Source organism: Chlamydotis macqueenii, unplaced genomic scaffold (assembly GCF_036417535.1).
Source record: "Chlamydotis macqueenii isolate bChlMac1 unplaced genomic scaffold, bChlMac1.mat HAP1_SCAFFOLD_54, whole genome shotgun sequence".
Lineage (NCBI taxonomy): Eukaryota > Metazoa > Chordata > Aves > Otidiformes > Otididae > Chlamydotis > Chlamydotis macqueenii.
The window spans coordinates 89,496-103,609 of record NW_028239225.1 but is presented as its reverse complement, the minus strand read 5'-3'; the positions used below and the strand labels follow the sequence as shown (position 1 = coordinate 103,609).

The following is a 14,114-nucleotide window of genomic DNA, read 5'->3' as shown; positions in this document are numbered from 1 at the left end:
CCGCCACGCTCTTCGGGTGGAGGAATGCTTGCAGCTGGGGAAACGCCATCGGGAATTTCCCAGCCAAGTTTCTTCGTACGCACGTGAGGTGGAGGTCGAGCCTTGGTAACTCTGGCCGCTGCCAGTTTCTCTGTGTCACCGAAGGTTTTGTTGCCTCGTCCCCGCTCTCTTTGGGGTCGTCTCTGAGTGTGACTGCGTAATCAAGAGCTACTCCTTCCAACCGAGCTTTTTCCCTGCCCTTTGCAGCCCCGGGAGCGAGCCCTCCCGCTTTCGTGTGGGCCTGTCCCTCTGACCAGGTGTCCTTGCCACAGCAGCGCTTGGCGCAGGCGTCAGGGCTCGGCCCATGCGTCAGGGCTCGGCCCATGCATCAGGGCTCAGCCCATGCGTCAGGGCTCGGCCGCAGGCGTCAGGGCTCGGCCGCAGGCGTCAGGGCTCGGCTGCAGGCGTCAGGGCTCGGCGCAGGCGTCAGGGCTCGGCCGCAGGCGTCAGGGCTCGGCACAGGCGTCAGGGCTCGGCGCAGGCGTCAGGGCTCGGCCCATGCGTCAGGGCTCGGCCCATGCGTCAGGGCTCGGCGCAGGCGTCAGGGCTCGGCCGCAGGCGTCAGGGCTCAGCGCAGGCGTCAGGGCTCGGCCCACGCGTCAGGGCTCGGCGCAGGCGTCAGGGCTCGGCGCAGGCGTCAGGGCTCGGCGCAGGCGTCAGGGCTCGGCCCACGCGTCAGGGCTCGGCGCAGGCGTCAGGGCTCGGCGCAGGCGTCAGGGCTCGGCCCATGCGTCAGGGCTCGGCGCAGGCGTCAGGGCTCGGCCCGTGCGTCCCTCGCCAGCCCTGCGGAGGCCCCAGCTCAGCGGCGTCCCCCCAAGCTGTGCCCTTATTCCCTCAGTGGTGTTCGCCTAATGAAACCTCATGGGGAAAGCTAATTACCCAAAGGTTAATGGAGATCCCGCCGCTGTGGGAGGCGGGGAAGTGTGATGTTTGGCCAGAAATACCCAAGGAAGGGTTCGGGAACAGCGCAGCCGTTTGTCGCTCAGCTGATCTGTTCCTGTAGCTGGTGGGGACGCTGTCCCCCCCTTTCTCCCCTGCAGCCCACGTGAGGCGGGCGCGAGGCTCGCTTCCCCGTGTGAGCTGTGGTTTCCTCCATCGCTGGGGACCACCGGCTCTGCCATCCCGTACGTCTTCCCTGCTGCTGCTGCGGCCGGTCCCGCTGAGCGCCGTCCCCGTGACCAGGAGCTGCCGCCCCGCTGCGTGCGCTGTGGAGGGGGAGACCTTGCCACAAGAGCCCGAACGGGGGGCAGGTTGTCACGAAAGGCTTTTGGGTGACCATCAGGGTTTGGGGTTTTTAGATTTTTCCGTTCTGTAGATCAGGGGACTCCGTGCTGGGAAGTGCCGGTGGATGCTGCTCCCAGGACGGGGTGCTCTACAGAGACGCAGCGGTGGTGCTTCCAGCATCCCGGGCGCTGCGGTGACGGGGTTTTGGGAGGGAAAGCTGGAAGCTTGCTGCCAGCTCCCCTCCCTCCCTGGCTCTGGTAAGGGCGAGCTGGGCGGCGTCCCGGTAACTGCGGGAAAGCCAGCCGCGGCGCTGGGGGACTCTCGCTCTCCGTCTTTGGTCCCCTTCGGGATTATTTGGCCAATCTCGATAGATTTTGTGTCACGGCAGCACAGGCCTGTGCCTGGGGGAGATGTGGGACCCGCGAGGGCCCCGGGGATGCGGACGGGCGTGCGGACACACGGGCGGTGCACCAGAGAGGGCTGTGCATCGCCTGCCGTCTCAGCGTGAGCACTGGCGTCCCCGTTCCGAGGCCGGCTCTGCTGCCGTCACCCGGGTCCGTCCCGCGCGGGACGCCAGCCTGCCTCGGGTCCGGCCGACCAGGGCGGCTCCAGCTGCCCGCTGCGCTCTACGCCCCGGCCTGCCCCGGCCCACGGACCTCTCGGACGAATTTCTCCTCCCGCGGGCACCAGCACGATGACGGTCTGCTTTTCCAGTGAATTAGAAATCGGGGGACATGTCCTTTCTGGACCCCAACCCCGTCACCCGGAGGAGCCCGCAGGTCCTTCTGGGCCACAAACGCTCTGCAAAACGGCGTCGGAGACCTCACTCCCCGTGAACCCACTCGTGCCTTGGGGCACGCTGCCTGCAGCCGCTCCTTCTCCTGCACTTGGTCGCCGTGAGTTAATCGCCGTGGTTTTTAGCGCAGGCCCGGAAATCTGTGTCCTTCAGGGTACGGAGAGGAGGATGATGGACGCGCGGTGTCTCAAACCTTCCAGCTCTGGTCTCGGGCAAGAAATATAATTGGGAAAACGTCACCCAGCCTCACGTACTCATTCCGAACGGCAAAGAAAGTGAGTTTTGGCCTTGTCATGATTTTTTCCTTTGAGACACAGAGCACGAACGCGCACTCACATCCGCGCGAGCCCCCCCTTCATGGTGCTGTGCTCCCCGTCCCTCCCTGGCCCCCCTGCGCCAGGACCGGCGCTTGGCCTGGTTACCGGTGGCCGACCCACGTGTGCGCCCGGCACGTTGCGGGACGGCGGCGCAACTAGGGCATCCCAAAAAAAGCCACCTGGGCCGCCGCGGGTGTCGCGCTCGGAGGTGGCACAGAAACCGGCACGAGGGGATGCGTCTGTGTCATAACCGGCGTAAATCACCAGCGGCCCCCCCGAGCGCCGGCCTGGAAACGCTCCTGCCGCGATGCCAAGCGCCGGCTTCTCCGGATCCGCCTGCCCCAGTTCCTCCCGCGGCGTTCTCGCCCTCCTAACAGCTCCGGAGCCGGGGGTCACGGCAGATGGGGCGACAGGAGGCTGCCTGTGCCACCGAGGGGGGGTTGGCTCCCTCTCGACAGCACCACGCAAGTGCGAACGCTCGCAATATGTCTCCTCGTGCCCGACGCCGTCCTTCGCGCTGCTGGGTCTTCAGTTCCTCGTACCCCGGTGCGCTGAGGCAGCCTGGCCTGCGTGCTAGAAACCGGGGAAAATAACCCCCCCAGTTCACGCCTTCGGGATGCCCGCGGGGAGACGCCCTGCCCCGAGCGTCCCCGGCGACAGAGCCCAAAGCCGCCCTGCCCGCCGCTGCCGGAGCCGGTGACGGTGCCGTGCCCGGGACCACGGGGCTGAGGGGCTGGCGTCGCCAGGGGCTGGGCACCCCCACAGACCTCCGTCGCCCCTCGGGGACCCCGGGCACCGGATGGGAGGGTGGGGCTCTCCCCAGGCCCGGCGTGAAGCAAGCAGGCTGTCCCGCAGGAAGGGCCTCGCTGGGAAGAAAATACCCGCTGGGCCAGGGAAAACCGGTGGGACGGCAGCGGCGCTGCGCCCCTCAGCTTCCAAAGTGCTCTGGGACAGGGCTGCTGGCACGGCACAGCACAGCACGGCGTGGCATGGCATGGCACAGCATGGTACCCCACGGCACAGCACAGCACGGCATGGCATGGCATGGCACAGCATGGTACCCCACGGCACAGCACAGCACGGCATGGCATGGCATGGCGCGGCACGGCACAGCACAGTACCCCACGGCACGGCACGGCACAGCATGGCATGGCATGGCGTGGCATGGCATGGCGTGGCACGGCACAGCACAGCACAGCACAGTACCCCACAGCACGGCACAGCACAGCACAGCACTACATGGCACAGCATGGCATGGCACAGCATGGTACGGCACGATATGGCAAAGCACGGCGCAGCACTACATGGCACAGCAAGGCATGGTATGGCATGGTACGGCACAGCACGGTGCGGCATGGCATGGCACCACGTGGGATGGCACAGCACAGCACCACATGGCACGGCAAGGCATGGCACGGCATGGTGTGTGGCACAGCACGGTGCAGCACGGCATGGCAACACGTGGGATGGCACGGCACAGCACGGCATGGCCGCAGCGGTGCCCATCACAGCTGCAGCGCAGCAGCACGTGCCCTGCGCTGCTGCCGCCTCGCTGGCCGCGCACGGCTGCCGGGCGGGCGCGCTGGGGCAGGATTTCTCCGGTGTAAGGACGGTGGCGGTTTGGCAGCCTGCCGGGCTCTTCCAGCTGCCGGCAGAACTTCCAGTCCCGTTTGCCGAAAACCCAGAGGAAAAGGCTTTTCTGTGTTTCCAGCACTCGTGGCAGTGCCGCAGCTCCACACGCGCAGCCCCGTCTCTCCGCTGCCTGCCCTGTGCCCGCAGCAGCCCCCCGGGACCGGGGGCAGCGGGATGTGGCACCAGGGGACGGGTCCCTCCTGCCACCCTGGGAAGGGGCCTGGGCCGCTGGAGCGTCAGCAGGGAACCCGCGCCAGCTCCCACGGCCTCGCGTGGGATGGGGAGGGACAGGGATGCGGGATGTGCCGCGGCGGTGGTTCCCAGCGCAGGGATGCGGGACGTGCCAGGCAGTGGTTCCCAGCGCAGGGATGTGGGATGCAGGATGCGGGATGCACTGGGGCAGTGGCTCCCAGCACAGGGATGCGGGATGCGGGATGCACCGGGGCAGTGGCTCCCAGCCCAGGGATGCGGGATGCGGGATGCGGGATGCACTGGGGCAGTGGTTCCCAGCCCAGGGATGCAGGATGCGGGATGCACTGGGGCAGTGGTTCCCAGCCCAGGGATGCGGGATGCAGGATGCGGGATGCACTGGGGCAGTGGTTCCCAGCCCAGGGATGCAGGATGCGGGATGCGGGATGCACTGGGGCAGTGGTTCCCAGCCCAGGGATGCAGGATGCGGGATGCGGGATGCACCGGGGCAGTGGCTCCCAGCCCAGGGATGCAGGATGCGGGATGCGGGATGCACTGGGGCAGTGGTTCCCAGCCCAGGGATGCGGGATGCACTGGGGCAGTGGTTCCCAGCCCAGGGATGCAGGATGCGGGATGCGGGATGCACTGGGGCAGTGGTTCCCAGCCCAGGGATGCAGGATGCGGGATGCGGGATGCACTGGGGCAGTGGTTCCCAGCCCAGGGATGCGGGATGCACTGGGGCAGTGGTTCCCAGCCCAGGGATGCAGGATGCGGGATGCGGGATGCACTGGGGCAGTGGTTCCCAGCACAGGGATGCAGGATGCGGGATGCGGGATGCACTGGGGCAGTGGCTCCCAGCCCAGGGATGCGGGATGTGGGATGCACTGGGGCAGTGGTTCCCAGCACAGGGATGCAGGATGCGGGATGCAGGATGCACTGGGGCAGTGGTTCCCAGCCCAGGGATGCGGGATGTGCCGGCGAAGCTGCAGAAAGCCCCCAGGAATCCCGTTTGTCCCAGACCCTGCCCAAAGCCCTGCCCCCCTTGGTGCCCGGCGCCCCGTGGCTGCGGCGCGGGGGGATGCGGTGGGTGCCGGGCCCCCCTCGCTGCCTGGCTTCGGCCCGTGGCTGGGGACAACGGGGCGGGAACCGGCAAACGGGGTGCAGGGCCGCGGGGGGACGCGCTCGGCCCGGCCCAGGTCTCCGTCCGGCTGAACCTGCCCCGCGCCCCGGCCCGGGCTCCCCGTGACCGGTCCCGGCGCTCCCCACGCCAGGATCCCCCCGTGACCGGTGCCGGCGCTCCCCACGCCCGGATCCCCCCGTGACCGGTCCCGGCGCTCCCCACGCCCGGATCCCCCCGTGACCGGTGCCGGCGCTCCCCACGCCCGGATCCCCCCGTGACCGGTCCCGGCGCTCCCCACGCCAGGATCCCCCCGTGACCGGTGCCGGCGCTCCCCACGCCCGGATCCCCCCGTGACCGGTCCCGGCGCTCCCCACGCCCGGATCCCCCCGTGACCGCTGCCGGCGCCCCCGGCGCTCCGGGCCCCGCCCCCCGCCCCCTCTGGGCCCGGCCCCCCCGCGGCCACGCCCCATTCCGGGCCACGCCCCCCCTGCTGCTCCGCCCACAGGTCCGTCCTGGCCACGCCCCTCACCCTGTGGCTCCGCCCCCTTCCGGGCCCGCTGCGGCCGCGCGAGAGCCATCGCGGGTTCCGGACCGGGCCCCCGCCCCTTCCCCATCGCCCCCCCGGGCAGCGATGCAGCCGGTAAGGGCGAGCGGGACCCCCGGGGCGGGGAGGGGAGGGGGCAGGTCCCAGCCCCCAGTCCCGGTTTGGGCGGCAGCTCCGGGTCCCCAGCGGGGGCGGGGGGGGAAGAGGAGGGATCCCCGGGCACGGGGGCCGGGGCCGTTTCGGGGGGCGGCCGGGGAGCCGCTCGGGGGTCCCTCAGCCCCCGGTGCCCCCGGCGCGGGGTTTTCAGGGCGCGGTGTCGTTCGAGGACGTGGCCGTGCGGTTCTCCCGCGAGGAGTGGGCGCGGCTGGCGGCGGGGCAGCGCGCGCTGTACCGGCGGGTGATGGCGGACAACTTCCACCTGGTCGCCAGCCTGGGTAAGGAGGTGGCCACGGGCCCGGCGGGGGGGCGCGGCCCCACGGCCCCCCGTGACGGTGACGGGGGGGGGGATGGTGAGGTTCGTCTGTCCCACGCAGCCCCAGAGTCTGAGCTCGTCTGCAAAATGGAGCCCGAGGAGGAATCGTCATCATCGTCGTCGTCGTCATCATCATCATCTTCATCATCAGCACCATCATCATTGCACGAGGGGGTCCCGGGCGGCAGAGCGCCCAACACCTGTGAGTGACCGCGGGGGCACCGCACTGCGCGGCCGGTGCTGGTTTAGTAAGTTTGAGACCAAAGCCCCTGGCGCGGCGCAAGGCAGCGGCCAGACCCCCGCCCCGGCCGGGGTCCTGCCCGACAACCTCGCTGGGTGGGGCTGGGGGTCCCCTCGCCCCGGCCCCCCAGGCTCTGGGTGCCACATGGGTGCGGCGGGGGCGAGGGGCCGGTGCGGTGGGCCTGGGGGTGGCGGTGCCCCCGCTCCGGGACGCCCCCCGCCACGACTGCGCACCTCTTCCCAACAGCTGCCTGGGGCGGGACGGCCAGCGAGGACCCCTCCGAGGACGCCGACCAGGGACGCTGGGTCCCGCGCGCGTCGCCGGCTGAGGAGTTGGGGTCCCCCGCGCCCTGCTCCAGCTGGGACGACGCGGAGCCGGGGAGCTGGGCCGGGGACGCCGCCCGGGCGCCGCCGGGGTGGGAGCAGGGGGAGCCGGGGCCGGAGAGCGGGGGGCTCCTCATCTGCGGCGCCTGCGGGCAGAGCTTCGAGGACGCGGCCGGGCTGAGCGCGCACCAGCACAAACACCCGCACTCGATGCCCGCCCACCAGTGCGGCGCCTGCGGCAAGGCCTTCCGCCACCACCGCAACCTCCTGACGCACAAGAAGCACCGGGGCCGGCGCCGGCACGACTGCGCCGAGTGCGACAGGACGTTCTGCCTGAAGGGCGACCTGCTGCGGCACCGGGCGAGCCACGGCGGCGAGAGCGGCTGCGCCTGCCCGCTCTGCGGGCGCCGCTTCCGCCACAGGCGCGAGCTGCAGGCGCACCGCAAAGAGCACGCCGGCGACGCGCCCCGCAAGTGCCCCGAGTGCCAGGAGCGCTTCGAGGACGAGGCCGGGCTGAGCCGGCACCGGGCCGCCCACTGCGAGGAGCGACCCTTCCTCTGCGGGCGCTGCGGCCGCAGCTTCAGCTGGAGGGAGAGCCTGATCATCCACCAGCGCAGCCACGCGCCGGAGCGCTCCCACAAGTGCCCCGACTGCGGCCGCAGCTTCAGCCGCAGCGGCAACCTGCTGGTGCACCAGCGCGTGCACACGGGCGAGCGGCCCTTCGCCTGCGCGCAGTGCGACAAGACCTTCTGCAACAAGGCCAACCTCATCACGCACAAGAGGCTCCACCGCCGCCACAGCGCCTTCGCGTGCGCCCAGTGCCGCCTGGCCTTCCGCTCCAAGAGCAAGCTGCTGCTGCACCAGCGGGCGCACGCAGAGGGGCGCGGCGGGACGCGGGGGGCCGGGGACGAGCCGGTGCGCTGCCAGCCCTAGCTGCGGCGCTCCGGGGCGCGGGAGGGGGCCCCAGGGCCGCAGCAGGGCGAGAGGACCTGATTTCGTGTCCCCCCCCCGCGGGATGTGACTGCGCTGGCGCCTGCTGCCTCCCCGGGGCTGGGCCCACGGTGCATCCGGGACCTGTGAGCCCCTTCCCACCTGGAAAAATCCCCCTGGGACATCGTGCCGTTTGACCTTGGACCCCGAAATATCCCTCCAGTTCTCCCAGTCGCCCCAGCGCCCTGCCCCGTGTCTGTATTTAAAGGCAGAAGAGCGTGATGCTGGCGTGGGCTCTGGTCTGTCGCGGCGCAGCGGAAGGGTCTCGCCCTGTGCCGGGGGAGGCAGCCGCTCCCCGCCGCCCCGCTTTCGGCCCTCGGACCCCTCCCGGAGGGGATGTTCCCTCGCGTGACGTAGTCCTCAGCGGAGCATCGGTGCCCTCGGTCCTTCTGGGGGTCCCTGCCCGCCCCCCGCCCCGGCTGGGGCCGCGGCGGCGGGGTTTGCTGGTGGCTCCGTGAATCCCGTCGGCGGGAACGGGCCGAGCAGCGGCTGCACGTGCCGCGGCTGCGCCCCGTCAGCAGCGCGACGCGGGGTCGGGGCGTGGAGAGGGCACCCGCAAAACCACAGCGCAGGGGAAACGGCAGCTCCCGGGCCGGGGGGCTGGGGAGGAGGAGGAGGGTTGCCTTCCTCCGGCGCGGCAGCCCGGCCTCTCCCGGTCCCTGTCGCCGATGCCGCCGGGGGGCCCGGCTCCCGCGCCAGGCCGAGGGGCGCTGGGGGCAGCTGAGCGGCGAGAGGCCGCCGAGGGGCTCGGGATCCCGTCCCCGCTCCGGGCTGCTCCCCGCATCCCGCGCTCCCGCCCCCGCCGAAGCCCCCCGGCCCCGGGTGACAAGCAGGCGACACGTCCCCCTGCCCCGTCCCACCGCGTTGCCCCCCCGCCCTCACCGGCACCCACTCCTGGCACCCCGGGACCTCCGCCCCGTCCCGGAGCTCCGGCGCTGGGCAGCGCAGCCCCCCCGCCGGCCTGCCCCCCCCCCCCCCCCCGCGCGCCCGCCTCCCCGCGGTCCCCGTGCTCCCGCATCCCGTCTCCATGTCCCCGCGTCCCGACGTCTCGCCGCCTCACGTCCCACGTGTGATGCCGTGTCCCCACGTCCCCAGTCCCCCCAGTCCCCCACGTCCCGAATCCCCAGTCCCCCCATCTCCCCCCTGTCCCGCATCTACCCGTGTGTCCCTCCACCCCCCCCGTCTCCCCCACCTCACCCCAGTCCCCCCATCTCCCCCACATCCCCAGTCCCCCCAATCCCCACATCTCCCCCATGTCCCCCCACCTCCCCCATGTCCCCATCTCCCCGCCCCCCCCCCGGTGCGGTGCGGTGCGGCGCGGTGCGGGGGTCCCTGCCTACAGCTCCCGGCAGCCCGCGGGGCGGGGCCTTTGTCTGCGGGGCCGCGCCCGCCCCCCGCGCTCCCGCGCCCATCGCCGCCCGGCCGTGAGCGGGGAACGGGAACTGGGGCGGGGGGGGGCGGCGGGGGTTTAGGGAGAGGGGAGCCGGGTGCTCGGGGGTCCCCGCCTGCCCCCCACCAGCCCTCGGCGCCAGGCCGAAGCCCGCCCCCCCGCCGGCCTGTCCCCCCCGGGGCCCAGCAGCCCCGTTCTGCCCCGATTTTGCCCTAAACCTCAGAACCCCGGTGTCGCTCGGCCCCGGCCCCGCCGTCCCGCGCCGCCCCGTAGCCCCCCACGCCACCCTCGGCCCCGCTGCTGTCCCCCGGCAGCCCCCCGGCCCGGGATGGAGGTGCGGCGCTGGGGGGCCGGGGGGCGACGGGCACGGCCCGGCCGTCCCGCGGCGGGGAGCCGGGAGCTCGGCGGCCCCGGGGCGCGGGGAGCCTGGAAGGAGCTCCCGTCCCGCCGCCGGATGCTTCCGGAAGGGCCCGCGGCGGCGGAGGAGGAGCCGCTCGGCGGGGCTCGGCGGGGAGCGGGGCTGCGGGGGCCGCCCCGCACCTGCGGCACAGGTGAGGCCCCCGGCACCGGCTGCCCCGGCACCGCGGGGGCTCGGCGGCCCCCGGCACCCCCGGGGCTGAGCTGCTGCGTCCCGCGGAGCCGAGCGGGGTGCCGCCGTGCGGGACGCGACGGCTGCGGAGGGGTGAGGGTCCCCAGGCGGCGGGGAGGGAGCGGGGCAGCGGGCCGTCGGGGGGGGGTGGTCCCCTGGTTTCCCCCCGTAGCACCCGCAGCGGGGTCCGGGCCCGGCGCAGCGCTGCGGGGGGAGCGCGGAGCCGGCGGTGGCCCCGCTCGCGGCTGCCTGGGACCCAGAGCGGCTTCGCCTCCCTCAGGAGCGGGCTGGGCCGGCGTCGGGCGCCAGGCCGCGGTGAAGACGGAGCCGGAGGACGAGGTCCACATCGGGTGTCCCCTGGGCGCCGGCGTCCCCGGCGTCCCCGGCGTCCCCGGCACTGGTGAGCGACTGCGGAGCAGGTGGCTGGGGAGGGGCTGGGGGCCGGCTGAGACCCACAGCCCCCAGGGACCGAGCCCCTGTCCCGCACCGATGGCTCTGGGAAAAAGGCCATCGCACTGGGGAGCTTTACTGGGACAGCGCGCGCCCAGCGCCGTTTGGTAACTGGGAATTCCCTTCTGGAGGAAGAGCAGCGCTCCCTTTTCTCGCCTAACAAATATTTAACGGCTCTGGGTGCCAGGGACCCCGTGGCTGGGACCCCCCTGGTTTCCCTGGGGGTCAGTGCTGGGAGATGCCTGGCGGGGACGTCCCCCAGCGCTGCCTGCGTCCCCAGCTCTGCCTTCCGTCCCGCAGGCGTCAAGGCGGAGCCCGTCGTTAAGAGCGAGCCCGAGGACGAGCCCTGCGGCGGTGGCTGCCCCGGCTGCCGCGAGGGGGACACGCCCCAGCACCCCTCTGCCTGTGAGTGGGGCCGGGGGCCGGGGGGGGCCGGGCGCTCCGCAGGCGGTGGGTGGTGCGGGGACCTCGCGCAGGAGGGGTGGGCGACGGGGCGGGGGCCGAGCTGGGCAGAGGGCGCGCGGCCGGGTACGGGGACGCGGCGGTGCTGCCGGCCGGGGTCGAGAGCCCAACCGCAGCTCCCCCGGCCCCGCCCGCGCCCGCTGTAACACCGCGCGCTCCACGCGTAGGCGACGCCAAGCCCGAGCTCATCGTGAAGGTGGAGCTGGAGGAGGAGTCGCGCGTCGGCGGCCCCCGAGGCCTGGCTGACCCCGGAGCTCCCGGCCAGCGCGGCGGCGCAGGTGAGCAGCGGGGTGGCTGCGGCGGGACGGGGGGAGGCGCGGGGGCGAGGGTGCAGCTCGCTGGGCGCGGAGTGAGGGCAGGCTCCTCGGCGGCAGGGCAGGACGGGGGGGCTGGCGGTGGGACCCCTGCTCCCGTCGTAGCTTCTGGTGCTGGGAGGAGCAGGCGGTCGTGTCGCCGGCGGGGAACGGAAGGCGCTGAGCCACCGCCGGGCCGCGTGCTGAGGCAGGCGTGGCGCTGAGTGGGGCGGCCGCGAAAGCCGCGGGCTGAAGGGCGAAGCCGGCCGGCGTGGGCACCGCTGCCGAGTGCCGCCGTGTGCGCCGCAGGGTGGGTTCTTCCCCTTTCCGCGTGCAGCTCCAGCTCCGTTTGGCGTTCTGGTGTTCCTCGGCGCGTCCCGGCCGTGAGCCTGGCCCGCGTGCAGTGTGCGGGTCCGTGCTCTCCCTGCAGCCTCGGCGGCCGGCGATGGTCGCACGGTTTGTGCGCGTTGAGGAGGGGTCTGAGCACTTCTGCGGCGTCCCCGGGAGCGGTGCCCGTGCTGCGGCTGGCAGCCGGCCATGCCCTGCCCCGCGCTGCCCAAACGGACCCCGTGGCTGCAAGCACCCGGGTCTTTGCGCCGGTCGCAGCCTCCTCCGTCAGGAGACCCCAGCGCCGCTGCTCTGCCCCATGGCCTCGCTGTGCCCGCTCACCGCGTGCCGGTGCGGGAAGAGGACTCCCGGCCTCCAGCTGTGGGGAGGTCTCGGAATTTTGGCTTTGGGGGAGATCACTGTTGGGTGCGCTGGGCCGGGGTCGAGGGGTGGTGGGTGCAGTGGGTCCATGGCGGCCCGGGTGCCGTGGCCGTGCCTGCGTTAGCGGGCCCAGCTCCGCGCCAGCACAGCGCCCGGGAACGCGTGCCGGAGATGTCCCGCGAGTGGAGCAGGGCTGTGGGCAGGGGTAGCGCGGCTGCGGGGGTCTCCCGGGAGGGCTCTGGCGCTGCGGCGGCTGACGGCGGGGCTCCCCTTTTCCTGGCAGACGGCGACGGTGAGCGGCGTGCCAAGCAGGAGCCGGAGGAGGCGAAACCGGGGGCGGCGGAGCTGGCGAAGAGCCTGGGGGCTGCGTCGGGGGGCTCCCTCGGGCCCCGGCCCCACGTCAGCCAGTGGACGGTGCAGCCGGCGCACGGCAGCGCGGCTGAGCTCCGGCGCAGCTCGGTGTCACCCGGGGGACCACGGGCCGCCCCCGAGCCCCGGGGGCTCTGCCTGGAGAAGGGCACGGCTCCGGCGGTGCCGGCCGGCGGCGCTGGGCAGAACCCCCCCTCCGCCCCCGGCGCTGAGCTGGCGCGACGTCCCCGCGGCCACGGGGCCGAGCGCCCCTTCGCCTGCAGCGAGTGCGGGAAGAGCTTCCAGCACCGGGGGAACCTCGTCACCCACCTGCGGGTGCACACGGGCGAGAAGCCCTTCGCCTGCGCCGCCTGCGGCAAGAGCTTCAGCCAGAAGGGCGACCTGATGCGGCACCAGCGCGTCCACACCGGCGAGAAGCCGTTCCAGTGCACCGTCTGCGGGAAGAGCTTCTGCTCCAAGCAGACCTTCGTCCTGCACCAGCGCATCCACACCGGCGAGAAGCCCTTCTCCTGCGCCGACTGCGGCAAGAGCTTCAACCGCAAGGCCAACTTCCTCACCCACCAGAAGATCCACCGCGGCGAGCGCCCCTTCGTCTGCGCCGAGTGCGGCAAGGGCTTCTGCGCCAAGAAGACCTTCATCCTCCACCAGAAGATCCACGTCGGCGACCGGCCCTTCGGCTGCTCCGAGTGCGGCAAGAGCTTCAGCCGCAACGGCGACCTGACGCGGCACCAGCGCATCCACAGCGGCGAGCGCCCCTTCGCCTGCGCCGACTGCGGCAAGAGCTTCAGCCACAACGGCGAGCTGGTCAAGCACCGGCGCATCCACACCGGCGAGAAGCCCTTCTCCTGCGCCGACTGTGGCAAGAGCTTCAACCGCAAGGGCACCCTGGTCACCCACCAGCGCATCCACACCGGCGAGCGCCCCTTCGCCTGCGCCGAGTGCGGCAAGACCTTCAACCTGAAGACCACGCTGATGAAGCACAAGCGCATCCACACGGGCGAGCGCCCCTTCGCCTGCCCCGAGTGCGGGAAGAGCTTCAAGTACAAGGGCAACCTGCGCACCCACCGCCGCACCCATTCGGTGGAGCGCGCCTACCCCTGCGCCCGGTGCGGCGAGGTCTTCGGCCGCAGGAAGGAGCTGAGGGCGCACCAGGCCGCGCGCGCCCAGGAGCGGGTCCTGTCCCGCTGCCGGGAGGGAGGCTCCTTCGGCCCCTTCCTCCCCGCGCGCCCGCTCCTCCTCTCCTGCGCGCGGCTCCCGCTGCCGCTGGAGGCCTTGGCCGAGTACGAGTAGGCGGGCAGGCGGCTGGAGCGGTGACGGGAGGAGCGGCGCCGTCGCCAGAGACGCAGGCCTGCTGCGGGGCCGGCGGCACGTCGGGGCCAGCGGTGTCCCTGGCTGTCGGGTGCCGTGGCAGAACCCTGGTCCCCGGGGACGAGGCGCCGGCCGGGGATGCGTGGGCGGGCCGGGACCCGGAGCGAGCGCGGCTGGTGCTCTGCGTGACGCTGGCACCGTTCACATCCCCGCGTCGCGGGGCCTCGGTGTTACTGCAGGAGCCGTTGTCCCCCGCCTGAGCGCCCACCGTCCCCTGAGCCGGGGTGAAACCTTTAAAAAGCGAATCGGGCTGGGTTGGCGTGGGGGCTGGGATGGCCCTGCCCCGCCCGTGTTGGGGACGGGGCGGGAGCGGGGCGCCTCGCTCGCAGCCGTACACATTTGTACGCGTGCAGCCGGTCCTTCCCATCCCTCGGCTGAGGTCTCAGAGCTTCCGCACGCGCCAAGGACCTGACGCCGCCGGGATCCTCTCGGCCTCGAGCCGCAGCCCTGGGAGCCGTCCCTACGCGAGGGGAGATCCCGGCGCGTGGCCGCTGCCGTGCGGGAGGGCTCCCAGGGCGCTGGGGCTGCCGGCTGCGTGCGGGGCGAGGTGACGACTCGCGGTCGTGTTCGCGCACCGGCTGCAGACCTTGGCTTCTTC

General features: G+C 72.7%; 1 protein-coding gene across 1 annotated transcript; it reads left to right on the top strand.

The window, feature by feature from the left end:
- The first annotated feature begins 5,882 nt into the window (after nucleotides 1-5,882).
- LOC147596011 (uncharacterized) lies at nucleotides 5,883-13,452 on the top strand. Its single transcript, XM_086771737.1, has 10 exons — nucleotides 5,883-5,957; nucleotides 6,169-6,295; nucleotides 6,395-6,535; nucleotides 6,821-7,819; nucleotides 8,721-8,956; nucleotides 9,360-9,828; nucleotides 10,147-10,266; nucleotides 10,617-10,721; nucleotides 10,946-11,056; nucleotides 12,063-13,452. Exons 1-10 carry the CDS (start codon nucleotides 5,949-5,951, stop codon nucleotides 13,436-13,438), a joined length of 3,693 nt encoding a protein of 1,230 aa, XP_086627863.1. The 5' UTR covers nucleotides 5,883-5,948; the 3' UTR covers nucleotides 13,439-13,452.
- The last annotated feature ends 662 nt before the right edge of the window (nucleotides 13,453-14,114 follow it).

Excerpts from the sequence above, each read along its gene's own strand:
- LOC147596011 (XM_086771737.1), top strand. Across the intron at positions 9,829-10,146 it reads GCCCCGCACCTGCGGCACAG|GAGCGGGCTGGGCCGGCGTC; the intron begins GTGAGGCCCCCG and ends CGCCTCCCTCAG. Across the intron at positions 11,057-12,062 it reads CGGCCAGCGCGGCGGCGCAG|ACGGCGACGGTGAGCGGCGT; the intron begins GTGAGCAGCGGG and ends TTTTCCTGGCAG.